This window comes from Ammospiza nelsoni, chromosome 10 (genome assembly GCF_027579445.1).
Source record: "Ammospiza nelsoni isolate bAmmNel1 chromosome 10, bAmmNel1.pri, whole genome shotgun sequence".
Lineage (NCBI taxonomy): Eukaryota > Metazoa > Chordata > Aves > Passeriformes > Passerellidae > Ammospiza > Ammospiza nelsoni.
In genome coordinates this window covers 11,926,472-11,946,276 of record NC_080642.1, presented here as the reverse complement: position 1 = coordinate 11,946,276, position 19,805 = coordinate 11,926,472, and the positions used below count along the sequence as shown (strand labels likewise).

At 35.1% G+C, this 19,805-nt stretch overlaps 1 protein-coding gene across 4 annotated transcripts in view; it reads right to left on the bottom strand.

Annotated features, from left to right (window-relative positions):
• Nucleotides 1-19,805, bottom strand: part of OPA1 (OPA1 mitochondrial dynamin like GTPase) — a 49,381-nt gene that overhangs the window by 28,890 nt on the left and 686 nt on the right. The window contains exons 2-16 of one of the 4 annotated variants that reach the window (XM_059478869.1): nt 17,274-17,592; nt 16,863-16,959; nt 15,497-15,604; nt 14,430-14,483; nt 13,529-13,596; nt 8,871-8,969; nt 4,807-4,860; nt 3,669-3,773; nt 2,674-2,760; nt 2,185-2,298; nt 1,785-1,865; nt 1,303-1,377; nt 926-997; nt 687-786; nt 31-161 (exon numbers count right to left, since the gene is read on the bottom strand). In XM_059478869.1, coding sequence (XP_059334852.1) covers nt 31-161; nt 687-786; nt 926-997; nt 1,303-1,377; nt 1,785-1,865; nt 2,185-2,298; nt 2,674-2,760; nt 3,669-3,773; nt 4,807-4,860; nt 8,871-8,969; nt 13,529-13,596; nt 14,430-14,483; nt 15,497-15,604; nt 16,863-16,959; nt 17,274-17,592 — 1,564 coding nt within the window. The remainder of the gene's footprint in view (nt 1-30; nt 162-686; nt 787-925; nt 998-1,302; nt 1,378-1,784; nt 1,866-2,184; nt 2,299-2,673; nt 2,761-3,668; nt 3,774-4,806; nt 4,861-8,870; nt 8,970-13,528; nt 13,597-14,429; nt 14,484-15,496; nt 15,605-16,862; nt 16,960-17,273; nt 17,593-19,805) is intronic. The other 3 variants (XM_059478871.1, XM_059478870.1, XM_059478872.1) reach the window with 3 other exon arrangements.

Sequence of the window (19,805 nt, the reverse complement as noted above, 5' to 3'; positions counted from 1 at the left end):
AGAAAAAGAGTTTCACCTCTTTGGACTCACCCTGTTTGGACTGGCCACATTTTTCTCTGCAAGATCAACCTTAGTCAACACAAATATTGTCCTTTTTCCTTGGGGATCCATTTGGCTGACTAAGTCTGTGACAATACTGCGTTCTGCATCCACTGACCCATCTAAAATAAATACAAAGTTTATTTTAGGGACTGTGTAATCTAACAGTACTGAAAACACAGTAGCCATCATCAAGTTTCATGTTACAAATTTAACCCCATAAAAGTAGACTTATGTTCCATTTTTTGGATACACATAGTGGAAAAATTGCTTTGTTCCCAGAATCAAAACAAAGAAGTTTATTGTAGTTCTCTAAGTTTTCAAGAAGTACCAGCTTACTCAAAATATTCAACATTATATTTTATTCAATATTATTGCATGCTACCTCCAAAAACACTTCTGTGGAAAACTTGAATTTTATTACCACCACCATTTTTCTTTAATGCTACAATAACTCTTAGCAAAAAGTTGCTTTTGCCACAAATTTTGCACAGATTGCCTAATTTATAAACAGATATTCCACAGCATGCTGTTTTGTACACTACACAGATTATCACAAAAGGAAAAATACCATCAGAACAGACTCCAGAGTAACATATGAACCATGATTAAAAATACAAGTGGATAATTGTTTAGACTCTTAGTACCTTGAATACAGAGGATGATGGCATTAGGATTCTGCATGTAGGCTTTGCTGATGCTAAAGATAGTTTCCTTCGTATCTGGAGCCATACCTGATGTCACAGTCTTTAATATGCATATGGAGATAAATATTTAAAGAAAAACAAAGAAAAAAACATGTTAAAAAATCCCCAATGGCTAATGTTCTCATCAATAACACCACTTTATTTACATGTCTTCATTTTAAAAATTATTGCCTACTCACACTAATGACTCCAGGTAAATCAACCAATACCATTCTCTGCAAACCAGGACCTTTCACACTTAAGGAGATGGTCTGTGAAATAAAATTGAAATTTATTTTGAACATAGTTACATAGACAAACACATATATAAAACTATATTAACACACATATGTTTTATTCAGCAACAACTCATAATTTTAAATAGGAAGTACAACTTTTAATGCAAATATAAATGCAGCATTATTGTATGAAACTCATTTTAACAGTCCAAATACACCTTGTATACTGCAAAACACAAAGTATATGCAGACTGGATTCATCACAATCCCTCTGCTGAAGAATACTTCCAAAACATACAAACACAGATATTTACCATGAAATATTTGAAAAGTCTTACCTCAGTGCTAACAGTGCACCCTTCTTTCACACTATTTCGCATTCTGATTTCTATTTCATTTCTCAAAGCTGCAAGCTGTTACAAGAAAAGCAAAATATCAAACAGAAAATTCTTTATAACTGTGATAGAAGAAAAATTACCTACACAGAAAACCACTTTTAGTTAGGAATGAAGATCTCAATTTATAAGTATTATTTCAAATGCATCTTTAGTAAGTCTGGTAAATGGGGAGGGCACTAAATGACAGATAACCTGAAGAACCCTTCATGCTTCAAAAAGTGTCTTGGCACAAGGAGCCCTCAACATTTTATCCACTTCAGTGCCAGCCAAAGAGATAATTTAATAGCTAATACAATGCCTTGCCCCACTAAACATCTTTCACTCTAATTAAACAGGGGCTTAGAGATCACAGAGATACAAAATTATTCAGAGAATCAACAGAAGTAAGTCTCATTAACTTCCAGTCACTTTATTACACTTACATCCTCCTCTTTGGTCAGGTCAAACTCCCGAGAGCTGTCTTTGAATAAAGCCACATGGTGGGGGCCTTCACTAAGGGTCACCTAAATGTTAAAAGCTTTAATGAGAAAGTATAGCAAATCTAACACAGAGAAACATGAGAAGTACTTGACATATGTATACTTCCCTCTGTAGTAACACAGTTATTTGTAATGATAATTTTGCACAAAATTACTAAATGGTACTGGCTCCTACTCAGACAGTACACACAGATCATATGCAGACCTGCAGAGCTCTTGTCATTAGCTGAAACAACTCCCTTGCTTACAGGCCATTTTATAAACCTATGCACATGGATGCTTGTCATAATCAGAGGGAGAACAACGCAGCAAATGCTGATTCAGAGATGAGGATGTTCCTTACCTTGACAGGGGAACGTGTCATCATCTCCCCAGACCCTCGAGGGAATATGCGGGCCTGGGCGATCATTTCTAACACACTGGTTTTTCCTGCACTTTGGTCTCCAACCACCACCACCTTAAGTGAAAGTTTAAACAGACATTGGCTTTTGGAAGGATATTTTGGAAGTTTAGATAAAAGCTGACTAGGAAGACATGCATCTCTATCAACATTAGCCATTTCCATTTAAAATGGAAACCCGAGCACAGCAGCAGTAACTGAATCTAGACAGGGTTTATCTAAGAGCCAAAACAGGCATAGCATGGTTAAACTTGTTATTTTCAAAAATATCTAATTGCTTTTAAAATGAAAGACATGTCTTAAGCAAAAAGGTGGAGTTACAAGAAAATAGCCAAGCACTAACTCTGGATTATTCTGGAATATAATGAAATGCTCTATTTAATTGTAAAACTGGTGTTTCAATAGAAGTCATTGAACTTGTTATCTACTTACTCGAGGTAGGTGATCTTGAGTGTTATAACTGGCATCATAATCAGACAGGATGTCAAGTACTTCAGAATACATATCAATCAAGGACTTCTACAAAAAAAAAGTACACAGAGAAAACACAGCCAAATAAGAGAACAGAAGTTTCAGACTACTTCTGTAAATTTCTGCAAAAATTATTTTACTTTCTCCTGATGGTTTGAAACCACAGCTGTCTATACTGCAGCTATCTTTGTTCTATGAAATACATTACCAAGTAAAGTCACTTCCTGACTCCTGTGGATGAAGGGGGAAAATGAAAGCTCCTATGTACAGCATAAGAGAACAACAAAGTGCAAACTTTGCAGCTTTCAGGTTAAGCTAAATTGAGTTTCTTCCATTAAACATCTACAATTATTTAGTTTGATGAACAATAAACATTAACAAGGATACAGAGTTATCAAACTTGTGCACAAGTAAGATTCATCTTTCCCTTCCCAGAGGAAAGAACAATATCCATACAGGTTAAGAAATCACACAGAGAAGCAGAAAACATCTATTTTTAAAATGCTCAGGATGTTGGCAGACAAAAACAAAAGCTAGTCTCACTGGATTTATACAGTCATTAAATGATGTTCCCTGACCCCATAACTTACTCCTACCAAACTCAATGAGACTCATGACAAAGCACAAAGGTATCAGACTGTGTGTGCAAAAAGAGTTGGAAGCAAGATTATCTGAAAATACAGTCAGGCTACATGAAAAACCAAGCCACATTTCCCAATTCCTTAGGTAAGTTATTTAGACATGGTAACCCCTTCATGGTTTTCAATTGAAGCCACCTCCGAAAGTTATATGGTTAAAGAATAAAAGATGTATGAAAGTCCTGATGACTCAAAAAATTAACAGAGATATTCTAAAACAAATGTTAGAAGTTTATATATGAATTAACAAATGCAATTTAGAATAGCATAATGGAAATATGGTGTAATTATATTTCAATGTGGTTTTGTAACACATACCTTTAACTTCCTCTGATGAATTCCCTTGTCATCTCTTTGCAGTACCAATTTTCTCAATTCTTTGTTCTCCTTCTCTAATCGCTCAAGCATTCTTTGGTATTTGAGCTATAAAAAGTGGTACAAACATATTTGTGTAATTATGGATGTAATAGATTCACATGAGCAAAGTTTTACCTATGAAAAACTTAAAATCCTTCAGGCAGGTCTTTCAGAAATATAGAAACCTTAATGATCACTAGTTACTAAGAATACAAGGTCACTAAGAGAAGAGTGTCAGAATGACTTTATTTTTTGCAGTGCAACCCATTTGCTTCAAGTTTTTATAAGAGCACACTATTCAAACCTCAGGACACAAAGATCAGTATTAAAGCATCTTAAGCATCATTTTCAAAGAAGCTACACATATGGAATCAGACAGAAATCAGTGTCAGTGGGAACTGGCCATTCAATCAAAATGGGCAAGCCTTGTTTAGACCCTTTCTTCAGCATAAAATCTCAGATTGAGACAACTGTACCAGCTGAGCCTTGTTTAGGAGATTGTAGTGGTACTCTAAAGATGAGAGATGTATATAGTTTTGATATCTGCTCTGAAAATGTTTGTCTACAATGTGGAAATATATTTGGCCTGAGCGTACTTAAAAAAAAATAAATTTCAATATGTTATTAAAAAAATGTAAGTAATAAATGCACTCAAAACTAGCAAATGTATCATGAAGTTAGGAAAGCCCCTATAAAATATAGCTGAGCCAAAGAGCCAATCAGTTTAGAAGCCTGCAGATAAAAGATTAATTGTACATTAATGTGAGCAAGAAAACCCAAACATTGACAAATATGACTAATGTGCATCATCCCTGAAAAAAATCTAACTTACATATAACTAGTTCTGTCTGGCCTATCAAGGTGAGATTAAAACTTGGTTGCAATGAGGTCTTGCTTTCTGTAAGTCATTGTCAGAGAAGAACAGACTAGATTGACCTTTGCTCTCTGTCAACACAGGGGACTCTGCATTGATACATTCAGAGACTGAAAAAAGCACTGCATTTTTACCAAATATACTTCAGGTGTGCTTTTGTCTAGTAAATCTGAGTCTGCTACACATAAATCACTACTTAAGGCGACAATAACTCAGAAAAGTCACCTGAGTGCGCAGTAGTTCTTCTTGAAGTTGATCAATCTTCTCTTTGTCAGAAACCTACAAAGAAAAATAACCATGGCTACCATCACTTGTTTAGTTTAAGCACTGTAAGTAACCAAATTACGAATTGGAAGTTTCATTCCACATAATAAAAGTGACTTGACATGCATTTTACAGCAAGTAAAATTCTTCAATTAGCATTTGAAATGTAAAGCTGATGGAAAGCCCCATCTGCAACAGGAACTTTCCATCAAAGAATTGTCTGAATTTCAGTACACGCAAATGTAGAAATTAACCCTTCAAGACTTAACAGCGGGAAAGTGGGCTTAAGGAAAAGCAGCTTCATATAGTGCTGAGATTTCAGGCCACTGAACTAAATATAGTTTTAGTGGCCAAACTCTCAGGATCTTGTATATCCACTTTCTGAAGTAACATCATTTTAATGTGATAAAATCACTGAACACCTGTTTACTACAGAAAATACTTTCAGGTGAGTATTCACTATTTATGAATATGCATAAAGCATTCTTATTTGTTTGTCAGAATTCTAAACATGCTACACAACTTCATACATTTTAGACAGGCAGGACAGTCTTGAAGGGTTATTTCAAAATTATTTAAATTACATTGAAACTAGAAAAATTAGGATATTATACTACAAGACATCTTGAGATTCAAGGAATTAATGTAGTAAGATCAAGCACTAAGAAACATTTTAAGCCAAATGTTCCTAAAATGTGTTCATCAAGATGCAGTAAACAGTTGTTTTAAACAATCCCCTTTTACTAACACAAAGGCAAAAAGCATTAATGATGGAATACAAATTCTTATGACGTAAATATTTACAAACAACAAAATCTAATGGTCGACTGATAAAATATTCAATTTAGAAAAAATGGTAACCTAAACAATTATTGAATCTGTCAATATTTAAGTAAAGTTCATGTGATAAAGCCCATGTGACATTTACAACTCAAGTTGGCTTCAGATGAGAAAGAGCATATTATCTAATATGCAGAGGACAGCTGTTATTTAGACATAAATTAATTCCATTACTAAAACTTTACAGGAGTTGTTACAGACTAAACAAGAATTATAATCCACAAGTATTCATAGTGCTCACTATCATTTAGCTGTTAAGCCTGACAATTGTGTCTGCACTTTATAGAAAGAAATCCAAGCTGACACTTCCATCTTACCGCCATTATTTTCTTTCATAAAGAGCAAAGACAAAAGGCTGTAAATTAACTTTTCATTGCTGTTAATTAGTTCAGTGGTAGCAAAAGTACATCAGAAACAGGGTTAGTTGAACAGAGGATTTGATGCATGCAGCTACAGGCTGCTATATGTAAATATATATTTACATACACACACGCCTCCAACACCTCAGAGATATTAGGGGAAAATAAAAACAGGATGCAAAGAGAGTGATGCACAGAGCCAAAAGAGGCAAGAAAATTTAGGAAAGAAAAGGAAAACAAAGTGTTTCCATGTGCTGCAGACTTTCAAAGGAGGTAACATTTTCTCAGAGGACTTGTGGGGCCATGATGCACCTCTGAAGTGCTTCCCTACAGACCCCTCCAACCACAGGCACTGTCTGTGTGGGCTGATGCTTCTGTTCAATGCAGAAAAACAAAACACTGCACAGCCTCGTGTTTTGAGATCTGAAGCAAAGAATCATCTAGCACTGATGATTAATTCTAACAGGGACTTTAGATAAGTTGTGCCAAAACCAACAAACAGCTCTAGAATGATGCCTTTGCCTCAGTGCTTGGTGCAGGTGTGATTTCAAAGTTAGTATATAGTCTTTTGAACATGTAGTCTAAAATAGTGCTAGAAATTTTAAAGTTGCCATAAAAGCTAAGGTATCAATTTGAAGTACTAACAGTCACATAAGACTGATTTCTATCCTTCCCTCCCCCCCCCCCCAAATCAACTATTACAGTATGTTTCTATAGGTACCTGAGTATTTGTTTAATCCAGTTCAATATGATTTGCAACTCAAGATTACTCCCTCTTTCCCCATTGCCACCATAAAGAATTATGAGAAAAGGATGCTGGAGACTTATTTTTAATGAAGAGCCCTTGCACACAGATATCTGTTCACTGCAAATAATTTAAACTGATTATGTGCAGAACTACAACAATTTCCAATAATTCAAATGAAAATATTAAGGCCCAGACAAAATGCATTCACGCAGCCATGCACAGTGCAGTGGTAAACAATTTTACTACTAAATATTTAACAGGCTGCCCCCCCCCAAAAAAATCAACAAGAGAAGATTAAACTTTTGTTTTTAGTATCTTCTCCTGATTGCGAGATGGTTTGTACTGTTACTCAATTTACAACTGCAGTATATTTAATACTGAGTAAATAAATTAAAATGGAAAAATATGCAAGTAAATTAGGCAACGAAACTTTAAAGAACTGAAATAAAAATACCATTTTTTATTATAGACATGCAAGCAAGACACTCAGTTAAAAAACAAAAAGGGTTAGTTTATGTCCTATCAGAAAGGTCTGCAATGACTTATTTCATTGACAGTCACAATTTGTTCTTCCAAAAGTGAATGTGGATCAATAATTGGATTCTTTGACCCATATCATCATATCAACATATTAAAGAGTTTACCATCTCTTTCAAATTGATTCAAAAATAAAAGTTAGTTTGACAAACATGACTCATTCTTTGTCTTAAGGCATGTATGCCAAACAGCACATTGAATGCTAAGTGAAAATTTTCCATATGCAAAGGAAGGTAGACTTTCAATCCTATGAAAACACAGAGTACCTGCCATGGAGGACAGGAAAACATGTATAAAGACAGCCCTTGCAGTTTCTTCACAGCTTGGGAATTGTGGAATTAGTTGCAACACAGTATTAAAAAGGAGAATCTCAATCATAAAGAAATGTAGTATCAAGCTCATTTTTTCCCTGAATGTGTTTATTAGGCTGATAAATTTTTATATATCAAGTATTGCATTGGTTCTCCAGCAATTTTTACATGTTCATACATGTTATTATTACTTAAATCTATTATTCCATACTTTGGATCTCTCAATAAACTGTATACAATTTGACAAGGGAGCTTGTAACTCCAAACCATATAAAATAACATGGTAAGAAAGTAAAACACTGAAGTACTACTATGCTTTCAGAGAACACTGTTTTCCTCTGTTGATGGACTCAAAAGCATGACAATTACAGCTATGCAAATATGCCTAAAAGTTTAATTAATATTTAGAGCATTTCTCTTTCTGTGGGATTTATTTTCAGAGGTACAGAAGATCGTGTTCTGTATTCAGTGCTCAATTCCAAAGCTGCTGAGAAGTATGACTAATCAAAGTTTTTAAGGAGACACAAAAGCAGCCAACAAAGCAACGTGGTCAAGAATTACAGATTGCAACAGATCAGACAACTAAAACATCCCAATTTAAGAGGGATTTCCAATCAGCCATATAATAATTAACAAAATGATCAGAGCTTAAATTAAATAAGTAAAGAGAAGTACAGATGTTCAACAAGCGCAACAAATCAGTAAAAATTCTGCTTTAAGATGGAGAACAGACAAGGGACTACCACTGATAAATAGACAGTAGATACTGTTATTAGCAGCATTCAATTGTCTGTGCAAAATTATTACTAAGGAGCTGCTGTCATTTTCAGATTGGCAACAGTATAAAGCAGGGGACAAAAACTCCCAGAAATATATTCCCTGTAAATAGCTACACTCTTACAAGACAGAGCTACCAGAAACAAGCAACAGTAAACAGGTTTCATTCATGTACTTTCCTTAAATGCATTTTTAATGTTTGAACTTGAAATAACACTTTTTATAGAGGCAGAGATAATACAATTTCAAAGCGACACAAAGTACCTGTTTTGCTTTTAACATCATGCTTTAAATGCAACTTGGTTAAACTGAAACAGGACTACCCATCTGTAGTGAAGTTGGCCAATTACTTGCATCCATGATTTAATTAGTAAGATTTTTCTAGCTCAAATGCAGAGAGCTGAAGTATTGGATTAGAGTGAATGCAGAACATTTTGTCCCTCAGGGCATCACCTTGCGCTTCTGCTGGGAAGAGAAGCCAGCGGCTCTGCGTGCTTCCTCTTCGTGCTGCTGGATTTGCTGTTGTAACAGAATGAGCTCCCCAAGCAGGCCCTGCCGGGAGTTTATAATAAAAAGGAGAGGAAAAATTTGGGGTGTAAGGAGAACAAAGTTAAACCAAAAGGCATGACACAAAGACAGATGAAAAACAGGTATGAACGGGTCAATTCAAATGCAAGTGAAATTTCATTAGCAAGGTCTCTTGCTAGCTGGAGTGGATAGTCAGCAAAACCATGCACTTTGCAAATCCAGGCAGAACAAAGCAACCAACATTTAGCTACATTTTACAATTATATTCAACTTTAACTAAGCATCTAAATATTTTTAAAAAATCCATCTGTAACTATCTCAGCTTTAAAATATTATTGATCTGTTCCATTCATCTTTGTCAGTAAAAGTTTTGCTAAGAATAAAAACAAAGCAAAAATACCCTAAAGAATACAGACAGTTTATAAAAAGATGATTTTTGGTTGGTACTTAACTTTCTAAAACTAGCAGAAGAAAAATAATTTCTTGAGCATACAAAAAAGAAAAACCTCCCTCTCCACTTCCTTAACACACTGCAATTTAAATTCATGCTGCCATAACTCTTCCTGATCATTCCAAAACTTCCTAAAACTTGATGCTTATTTTTTTACTCATTCAGCATTTCCACAAAGCTTAGTTCTCTTCTCCCTCCACATCAAACAATCCTATAATGACGAGCTGTCTTTCAAAATTGGTTGAGAAATACAATGCCAGAAGCTTATGAACTGTTTATTTCAGAGAATGCAAACAGTTCTTTAAAAAAAAAATTACATCTTCTAAGAAAACATGCAGTGAAATGAAATGTTTCAAAAATGTACTTCAGGAATCAAAACTCTGAAACAGAACTTTGGTGTAAGAATTCAAGACATCCATCATCAAGATATACATTTGTTGCATGAAATACACACACAGGCATGTACACATAAGGATAAACAACACAAGAGAATGGATAAAAGGAGAGACACAATCAAATGACCAAATATAAGCATTTGTTAAACAGTGATTTGTATAATTTGAAGCTTCTTGCGTTTTACTAAACCACTTTCAGATTTAATAAATGCCTCTAATGCCAGACAAGCAACTGAGCCAGGAACTCAGGCAGAAGATTTGATTCCTACACAGCAGCAAGGAGAGGAAGCCTCATGGCTCATTTAGTATTAGAAGAACATTAATTATATTTTGCAGACAAGGAAACTCTGAGTATGACCAACACATTCCCTTTAAACATTATGCTATGGGCCCAAAAATACAAGAAAAAACACTGAACAAAATCTGCCATGAAGGCCTTTCAGCATTTAAACAGGAAGTAACAGAAGCTTGAAGTCACCAAATCGAATTATTTAATCAGCAATTCCTTTCAAAGACATCTGGTACATGCGACTCCTACTCCACAATAAAGTATGACAAGAATAATTTGCAACTACAGTCACACCACTTAATAAAATATTCAAATAAAAAAATTATATCATTTAAAAGGCTTCTCTGATAGATACAAAGAAGATAATGTTACAATCAATAATTACATTATTATTTCCTTTATATTTTAGATCTTAATTTACTGGTTTAGATTAAAAGATAAATTAACATTAAAAAAATTAGGAACTTTAAATAGCACAGAACTATACACACAGTACCCCAGCTGGCATATACCAAGACACAAAAATATTGATATCTCTCTGTCATTGGACACTATCACCTCATGCCCCTCCACCAAAATCAACCTGTCCTTTAAAGAATTTTTGCTAGAAAAATCAACACCAATCAATTAATGTGATTTCAAAAATCAAGTTCTTTACAGCCATTACATTATTGTTTTCATTGTCAAAGAAACCCTGTAAAGGGTAAGGAATAACATATTGGGACAAACCCTGACATTGTTACTGTGTATTCTTTAAACTTCTCCCATCTCCTATTATCTTGTATTAAAAGTTAATATACTGCACTAGAGCTGAGTATGACTCTCTTTATTTTAAAAGGAATACAAAGGAGTGAAAATTACAAGATAGGTAAAGAGATCAATTTTTAAGAATTTGAATAAAGGTAACAATTTTATCCAGAGCATCTATAACATGAAACTGGAAATTAAGTTGAGAATATTATAGCACTCTTAATAAAAGAGAAAATTATGGAAATTTTATTGCATAAGTTGCAAGGAAGAACAAAACCGAAAACAAATGTTAAAAAATAAATCCATGTGAGTGACAGTCCTTACTCAAGTCTCTCTCACTCTCCAGCAGCAGCTGTGGTCAGGGGCTGTGGGATTTTGTGCAGCTCCTTACACCAGCTGAAGGTGACCCTGTGCAGGCTGGGTGAGACAATCACACACTGCAACTGCTCCTGGGAGCACCAGGGTCTCCACAGTAGCAAAGAAGCAGAGCAGAGAAAGGACTCTAAGCCCCACACCAAGACCTGAGTCACAGTTTTCAATCCAACTCCATCACAGCTATAATCACTATAAGTTTTCTTTAATGGTAAAGGTTAAGCTTTGGAATTTGTCTGCTTTAAGAGGAAACTATTTCTTAAAGAAAATTTTTGTAGAGACACAATAGTGCAAGATGACCTAAGAAGGTAACACAGCTGTTTCAAGTAGAAGCCTCAACTAGTTCCTCACTTAAAATACAGTACTTCTACTTCACTGTAGACTGTAGGTTTTGTAACTATGTTTGCTCTTCTTTCTCCCAGAACAAAATTTCTTATTTAATTCAGGTAAAAAGAGATTTAGATGCCACATACTTAAACTACTTATCTGAACACTCCAGTAATTTTAGTTTAATTCTCTTTTAAAAATATTGTACTGTTTTGATTAAATGAGAGATTATGAGATAAACACCAAATCAGGCGGTACTGCTTCTTGTTAGCTAATGTGTTTGGGACATCTTTCACTCTCTTACAGTTACTTTGCAAAACAACTGGTTTCTCACTCAGTCTACTGGAAGCTTTTAGAGACTTGTCTGAGGACCACATCCTGTAACAATTCTTCAGAAAATTCCTCCAAACAAATAATTTCTAGATTTATCAGTTAAACAAAACGAAGAAAACCATCTCTCATCAGGCACATTGAGTATCATACTAGAGCACCCATACAATCACTTTATGAGCCCATACAATCACAGCTCTTAAACTAGCCATGGTTGGCAGTGCTAAGCATTGAATGCAAAAAGGCCATCTTATCCATTGTCTTGAAAGTAATAATTTTGCCTGCAAACAAACTTGGTGATTATGCTCTGTTAGGGATTCATATGTGCCTAGTTTGAAATATTCTGTACAAACTGATCACATTGATTAGTAAATTAATCAGTTTCTTATCAGATATAATCATTAGACCAGACAAAATTTTCTTAATCATATTAATTTAATCTGGTGATATTTTCCACACCACAGTCAAAGTTAAAATGCAGATATCCCTGCATCCAAAACAACCACAGGATCATAACAAGTTTTAATGATATTACTAGTATTCAATAGAAGTGTCAGTTATTTCAGTCATCAGAGACAATAAATTAAGATGGCCACTTCTTCACAAATCAATAGTAAAGTGTTCTTTAAGATTTATACAGTGAAACCTGTGCAAAGCAATCACTCTGGAGAAAAACATAGACAGTTTACAGACAAAGGGGAAATAAAAAGCTAGGTTAATTCTTGTGTAAAAATCCATCAGTGTTCTACAGGAGGAAAAATGGTTGTAAGATCTGAGCTTTGTACATGTTTCACTATGTTACCATGCAGAATTAATGAAGAATAAATGTATACATGCCTGCATATACAGAAAAGTTGTTTATGGAAAAGCCCCAGTTATAGTTCAGAATATTTCAGTTCAAAAATAACTATATGATCATTTACAAATTCCCTGATATATATTGTTTTCCTTCCATTTTTGTAAAACAACTTTTAAAAACATACACAAGAAAAATAAAAGCCTTTAAAGAATGAGCAATATGACAATTTAGGAATTTAACAGAAATGTTCATGAAAACAAAAAAATAAACTTCACCTTCTTGACTTCAAGAAAAAAAGTGCTAAAACTTTAGGTTACGAAAATACAGTAACATTATTTTCCAGAAAATAGTAACAAAAATATGATGTATGCTTTATTTAGATAAAGAAAGAAAAAAACAGACTACTTTAAGAAATGGAAATTCTTTAAGGCAGAAATACTTAAATAAAAATTAAAACTACGAAAATGTCAACAGAAACGAGTTTGAAGCAGAAATGCTAAAAAATAAATATAAACACCTAAACCAACTTCAGTAATAAGTTATAAACTCAAGTGCCATGGAGATCATGCCCTGAAAAATTGCAAATGCACATACAATACCTAAAATCACATTCTTATAACAGACCAATTTTCTTAATAATGCAATTATTAAACATATTCATGTCTGCCTTGTAGTTCTTTACACCAAAATGTTTATTATCCCTGCAATAATTTTATATATAAAAAGCAGTAATGCATTCGGAACTAATATTCAACAATAAATACTTTTCAAGCTGCTTCCAATTAACTTCTGCAATGGGCTACTGATGCACTTTCAAACCATAAATACCTGTTTATAGAGACATTTTCAGGTTTGCAAGTGAGTAATTACCTTCTTGAACTGCTTGTCATTGTCGTATCCCTGGTCAGTAGCCCGGAATGCTGTTTCTCCTGGGGAACCTAGGACACAATTACAGAAACTAATAATAAGATGCAAAAGGCACTTAAAATCTCAAACTACAGTTACTAGAAAATTAAAGCTTCAACCTCTATGAGTTAGTAATTCAATAATCTTTAAAGTTCCTATAAAAAAAAATTCATCTTAAGAAACTGAAGAAGAAACTCAGTTTAAAACTCATCTGAAAATTTTATATCTAGTTTATGATGCAGATTAATTATAACACAAGGGAGCAGGGAGCTTCAGTGAGACTATTAAAAGTTCTCAAAATATTGCAGAATTAGTTTTTGAGAAAGAAGGATAATACAAAATCCACTGATGCTACTGTAATGAGAAAAAAAACCTTTCCTATTGTAATGACAGGTTTTCAAAAGAAGCTTCTGGAACAAGCCTGAAATAAAAAGCATCTGCTAAAGACTGTGGCAGAGATACATCAACCATTCACCTATTCATTCCCACAGGGGAGGACCTAGGCAGGAAAAGTTCTGCCCCAGAGGGTGGCTGGGCACTAGAACAGGCTCCCCAGGGATCTGGTCACAGCACCAAGCTCAACGAGCTTTTGGACACCTCTCTCAGGCACAGGGTGGGATTTTCAAGATATCCCTGAAAAGGGCCAGGAGTTGGACTCGATGATCCTGATGGGTCCCTTCCAACTCAGCATATTCTGTGATTCTATGAAGTATTCTAAAAATAGTTGGAAAGTATTTATAAATCCATATTAAGTTGCTGTAAATAGTTGTATTTATATTGATATTCACTCCTCTTAGTATAGTAGTGCTTTAACAGTTTGCTGTAAAAAGGCAGGTTAAAGGCAGGAAAAAGGGCTTTTACACACCTAACAACAGAAGTAGATCAGAAGCTCCTATGACTTCACTAACCAAATTGTAACCTGTGAAAAATCAGCAGAAGAGGGGAAATAAAAATTATAGACACAAAACAAAATGCAAGATAAAGATGAGGGATCTTTGTTTCATTTGGAGGACCACACAATCATAAATGGCCATTATGCCAGTGTGAGTATGATAACAAGTAATTGGTGACATCTCACTGTTGGTCAATAACAACACAATTTTAAACTGTTAAAATTTTAAACAGCCAGAATACATAGGAGATTGTAATCTACTTGTCACTCTGCTGAACTTGGCCCTTACTTAGATTCTTGCTGCATTTGTAAGATTAATGAATTAGTTCTGCCATTGACAGTATTTCAAAGAAACAAAACCACACTTCTATGCACACTGATATGAAAATATTTTCAGACACACTTAGAACAATGATATAACCCCTCACAGATACATTAAGCCTCCTACTGCCTGGATACAATGAATAGACAAACCATCCCCACGCCTTTTCTGAAGGATTTGGAACTCACCTGCTCCTTTGAAACACTGCCCCACCTAACCTAAATCTCCAAGAAAGCTTTGCTGGGTCCAGAACTAGATGGAAAACATCATTCAATCCAGAATACCTTTCTTACAAATCCCCTATTTCATATACTTGCAACATTAAGAACCTTCACTCTTAACAATCCAACTCTTTTCTCCTGTAACAGCTGTGATATTGCTACTGTCCAGTGACACTCTCACCAAGTTCTAGCTGGACACAACCAGCTTCTCTGACTCACTGAAGAATTGAGCTTTCAAGCTGAAGAAGAAGTTGAAGCTGAATAGAAGTTTTTTATTCAATTTCATATTATAGTTCTCTGCACTTGTTACCAGAATTCTCGCTTTTAAAAATACATCACACTTACCTGTGTCACAACTCTTTCAGAAGAGATATTCAATGCAAACACAAACATTTCCAGGATCTGCTTTGTTTTAGCATCTAAGGACATACCTACACCCTCATCATCAAATAGGTTCAGCTTTTGAAATTAAAACTTAGCTGAAAATTTGTTCTCACCAGGAGAAAGAAATCCTTTCAGCGAAGTGAGGCTCTCTCCAATCTTTTCAAAGTCAGGCATAAGTTTGGCAAGGTCATCTGCATCAGGGAGGGCTTTGAGAAGCTTTTCTAGGAAAACAGTACAACAGTTAGTGAGTTGGGCTTTTTTCTATTATTTTTGGAAAAAAAAAAAGTCTTAGGCTATAAAACCTAGCAACTGTTTCAGGATATGGCTTTAAAATTTTTTTTAAACAAGTACAAAGAACTTTCTCTCCACGTGCACCTCCCCCCACTACTGTTGGGAAAGACTATCAGATCTGAAAAACCACTTGCTTTTTTAGACTTTGAACTTCCTGATAAGTTGGCTGCCTCAGGTACTTTATAATTGCTGAAAACTTATTGCTACATTTTACCACATTTCATACATTATCCTTTCACTTACTTTGTAGAGGATGTTTTAAAGTTACGTGAAACTGTAATTATGCTCATGCCTTTAATCTTTTTAAGAAAAGCTTAGTTTTCAATTTCATAAACAAGCCAATTTTGTTATCCTTAAAATAAAAATCATTACCTTTAAAGTACTATAAAAATGTAGTGTCCATTTGCAGTAAGAACAAGAAAAACTTGTATGAGTTTTCAATCTCTGCATTTACCTATGCAATTCTCACACATGGCATCAAGGCTGGAAGTAAACATCTGTAAGTCTCTCCCAATCCAAAGCATTCTACCATCCTATGCAGTAAAATCTTTTTTTTTTTTTTTAAGATCATCACATTTCTACCCTGCATACAAAATGTAAGTCTGAGCTTGATTTTCAGATTTCTGTCTTTCATCTAAAAATACACAAAAGACTCTACTGCAACCTGAAGGCTCAGGAAAGCAAGACTATATTTTTCACTTTCTTTTCTTCTCTATCTTCAAGATAATTTTGTGGATAGGCAGGTTTGCTATTCTGCATTTTCAACTTGTCTTTTTCTCACACATATTTTTTACTATCTATTTATACCTTCACTTGTAAGTCAATCATATAGAAAGAAAAAACTTTCTGCATAATACTACCAAAACCTGTGTGAGTCCCCTTGATCACACTGCAACTCTCCTTTCTGGGAGACTAATGGGACTATATGGCTTTATGAAAGGACCAAGAACATTCTCAAATGAAAGGATGCAACAGGGAATATCCATGCTAAGCAGAGTTTACTTTCTTTTTACAAACACACTGATACAAATTCTTTGGTGAAACACACATCAAACTCCAAAAATAAAAGCCCACTCAAATTACAGCTGAAAAGCTACTCCTGGAGTGAGGCCCTGAGGACCTACATTCCTATGTTAAGTTTTACACATGCCAGTCTTTAGACAGAGAAACATCATGGCTTTGTGATACCGATGTCAACAAGTTCATCAAGCTCCCAAATGAAGTCAGGAACAATCCACTTATAATCCTCGAGATCTGGTATCATGTCCTTCCACTGCTCATATGTCTGACAGAGAAAGGAAAAAAATCATGGTAGAAATAGAAAAATAGAAAAAAGGAAAGTACATAGAGAAGTGTACGAGCAACTGCTACCTACACATAAAACAGACTAACCCACCATCTTTAGCTATGAGTAGTACTTGGATTTTCTAAGATCTATAGCAGTTTCCTAAACAATGCTTTCCATATTCACTCATTTTTATTATCATCAGTTAACCAAACAATGGCATCCCATATATTTGTGGCTATAACAAGAACTTCTGTTCTGAAGTATGTAACAGCAAAGACAAAATGCATGAAGTAGCTTCCAGAGATAAATACCTTCTTAGCTGTGTAGCCACCTCCTACTGCAGATCCTAAGATGAGATAGCGAACTCTGAGAAGCCTAGAGGCCAATCTGGCCAGCCAAAAGTTCCTGTGGGATTGGTACCCATGTTTGACATTCAAAAGTTTTGTTTTGTGAAGGGGAAGACGATTCAGAGAAGAGAACTGCTGAATGGATATCCTTAGGGGAGGTCTCTGGAACCTTGCACTTGGGTAGTAGGGATGATGTACACTGCGGGAAACAAGATGCAGGTTTTGAAGCGGTGATTTTCTCTTTATTCCACAGCTGCTGTTCGCTAGGCTCTGGCAGATGACACTAAAATAAAGAAATAAAAACTTCAACTGATTTCTTCAACACACCATTAAATCAAAAACCTCTTTAGAAGCAATCCACATAATATTTCAGCTGGTTACAGATACCTATTACATCAGCTTGAAGCCACAATTTCCAGCCACTACTGCTATACTTAAGAGGAAAATAAAAAGCTGCAAACATTGTTAATGGGTACAGTATTTCTAGTGGTTACAGACACAAAACCTTCACTACAAATTCTGAAGTCTGTTATGGATTGCATTTAACTTTCACACTGCAGTAAGGCAGGTAACAGGTGTGGTAAAGCATGTTTGGGCTAAAGAGTCCACAAAACACTTCCAACATACAAGAAAATTGTTTGGCCTGTCTTATTCTGTAAATAAACTTCTAGAAAACATTAAGTTAGTAGAGGATTTCCAAACTTCTAAAAAACCCAATACACAGAAAAAAAATCCTTGTAGAATACATTTGTCCTATTTAGGCCAACCATGTGCTTAATGACACCTTTCAGTTCCTTTCACTTGCTGTGGTTCTAGGATTACAAGATTGTGGTTTTGTCTTGGATCATGCATAGACAAGATGAGTTCTGGAGGTGGCTGCACCACGTGCATTGATGCTTTCATGAAGAAACTCAGATTTAAGAGGGAAAAGTTTGGAAAATTTGAGTCTGAAAGCAGAACTCAGCCATGAAAAGCACACATTAAAACACAGGAGCCTAATCAAACTGCCTATGTTATGCAAACACATGGTCTGGAATAAAACTTGTGTACTATGAGTGAAATTACAGGCATGAAATTTTGAAAGTTGAAATGAAACTTTGTCCTTTTTCAGGGTTTCCAATATTATCAAGTGCATCTTCTTCAAAATGGGACAAAAAAAAAAAAACAAAACTTCGTATCACTGAAATGGCAAATTACTAATTCCATAATCCTAAAACATGTAAAATTAACAGATTTTAACAAGAACAAGTGAATCATACTTAGTGGACAATACTACAGCACTTTCTAATAACATGCTTTATGATCTATACAGCTCTTTGCCTCAAGATTTTCATGTACTAGAGGTGACAGGCAAATTCTTAATGTCCAAACAAGTGAAAGACTTTGTCATAAAAAGGACTTTTAATCCAGAAATTGAGCTTTTGTAATCAGAATTCAGATATTTTTCTCTCTTAAAGACCAATTTTGCCAATGATCTAAGTTTAGAAATTTCCTTTAGTGCAATGGGAAGCTCAGTCAAGGAACTCCAGGGACTGCTCTGCCAGTCCTCATTCCTAAGTCCCTATGGCTGAGGACACCTTTGCTGCCATACTAAACCATCTCTGCAGGGCTGGGCTTTGGCAATATGAAACTTAGAACCTAGAAAGAGATTAATAAGCAGGAACAGAACAATTCCTAAACCACTAAAGCATTTCTCTTCTTGGACATGGAATTACAAAAGGCTCAGAAATTAACTACAAACAGAACCAATACAAAAGTGCCTTCACACTTGAAATGTTTAATTTCCCAGTTTGGAAGCCAGGTTTTTAAATCAAGGTGTGAAATCCTGTATAAAGCAAGCCAATGACTGGGCTGCTCATTATTTTGTTTTGCAGTCATTATCATTTCACAGATATTTACTCTTTTCAGCAGAGACCATGTGGTAGCACATACTACAGCAGTCACTCCTTGTTATTCATCTTCACCTGGGCTAAAGGCATTTTGTGCAATATTATGCAACTTTCTTCTCTGTGATTTTTCTTTTAGAAAACATTGTGTTTTATAGCATTGTCTGTGTGCTTAAACTGAAGGGCAAATTGAATTCCATCAAAGTTGGATGGCAAAACCTCAATCCACAACTTCCTTTTGAGTATTATTGCATGTTTCAAACTCAGCTCCTTTACTTACACATCTGAAATCTTATAAATCATTAAAACCCCCCCTACTCCTCCATCACACAAAAACTTCCATATTCTATTTCCTCCCTCCTGCTGCTGCTGCTAAGTCTCCTGATGAATACTGACCAAAAACCACCTTGAGGTCTCCAATGCAAAGTACAGCCAGATTGAAACGGATGGCAGGACAATGCTATTAAATGAGCACTTAATGAGTTCCAAATTTCAAGCCTCTGCTATGTTGGTTTTAACAATAACAAAAACCATCCTTCCAGACACGAGTGGCTCTGCCTGATTACAGCCTGCAACCTGCAACACTGCACTGAGATTATAAATGTCTTGT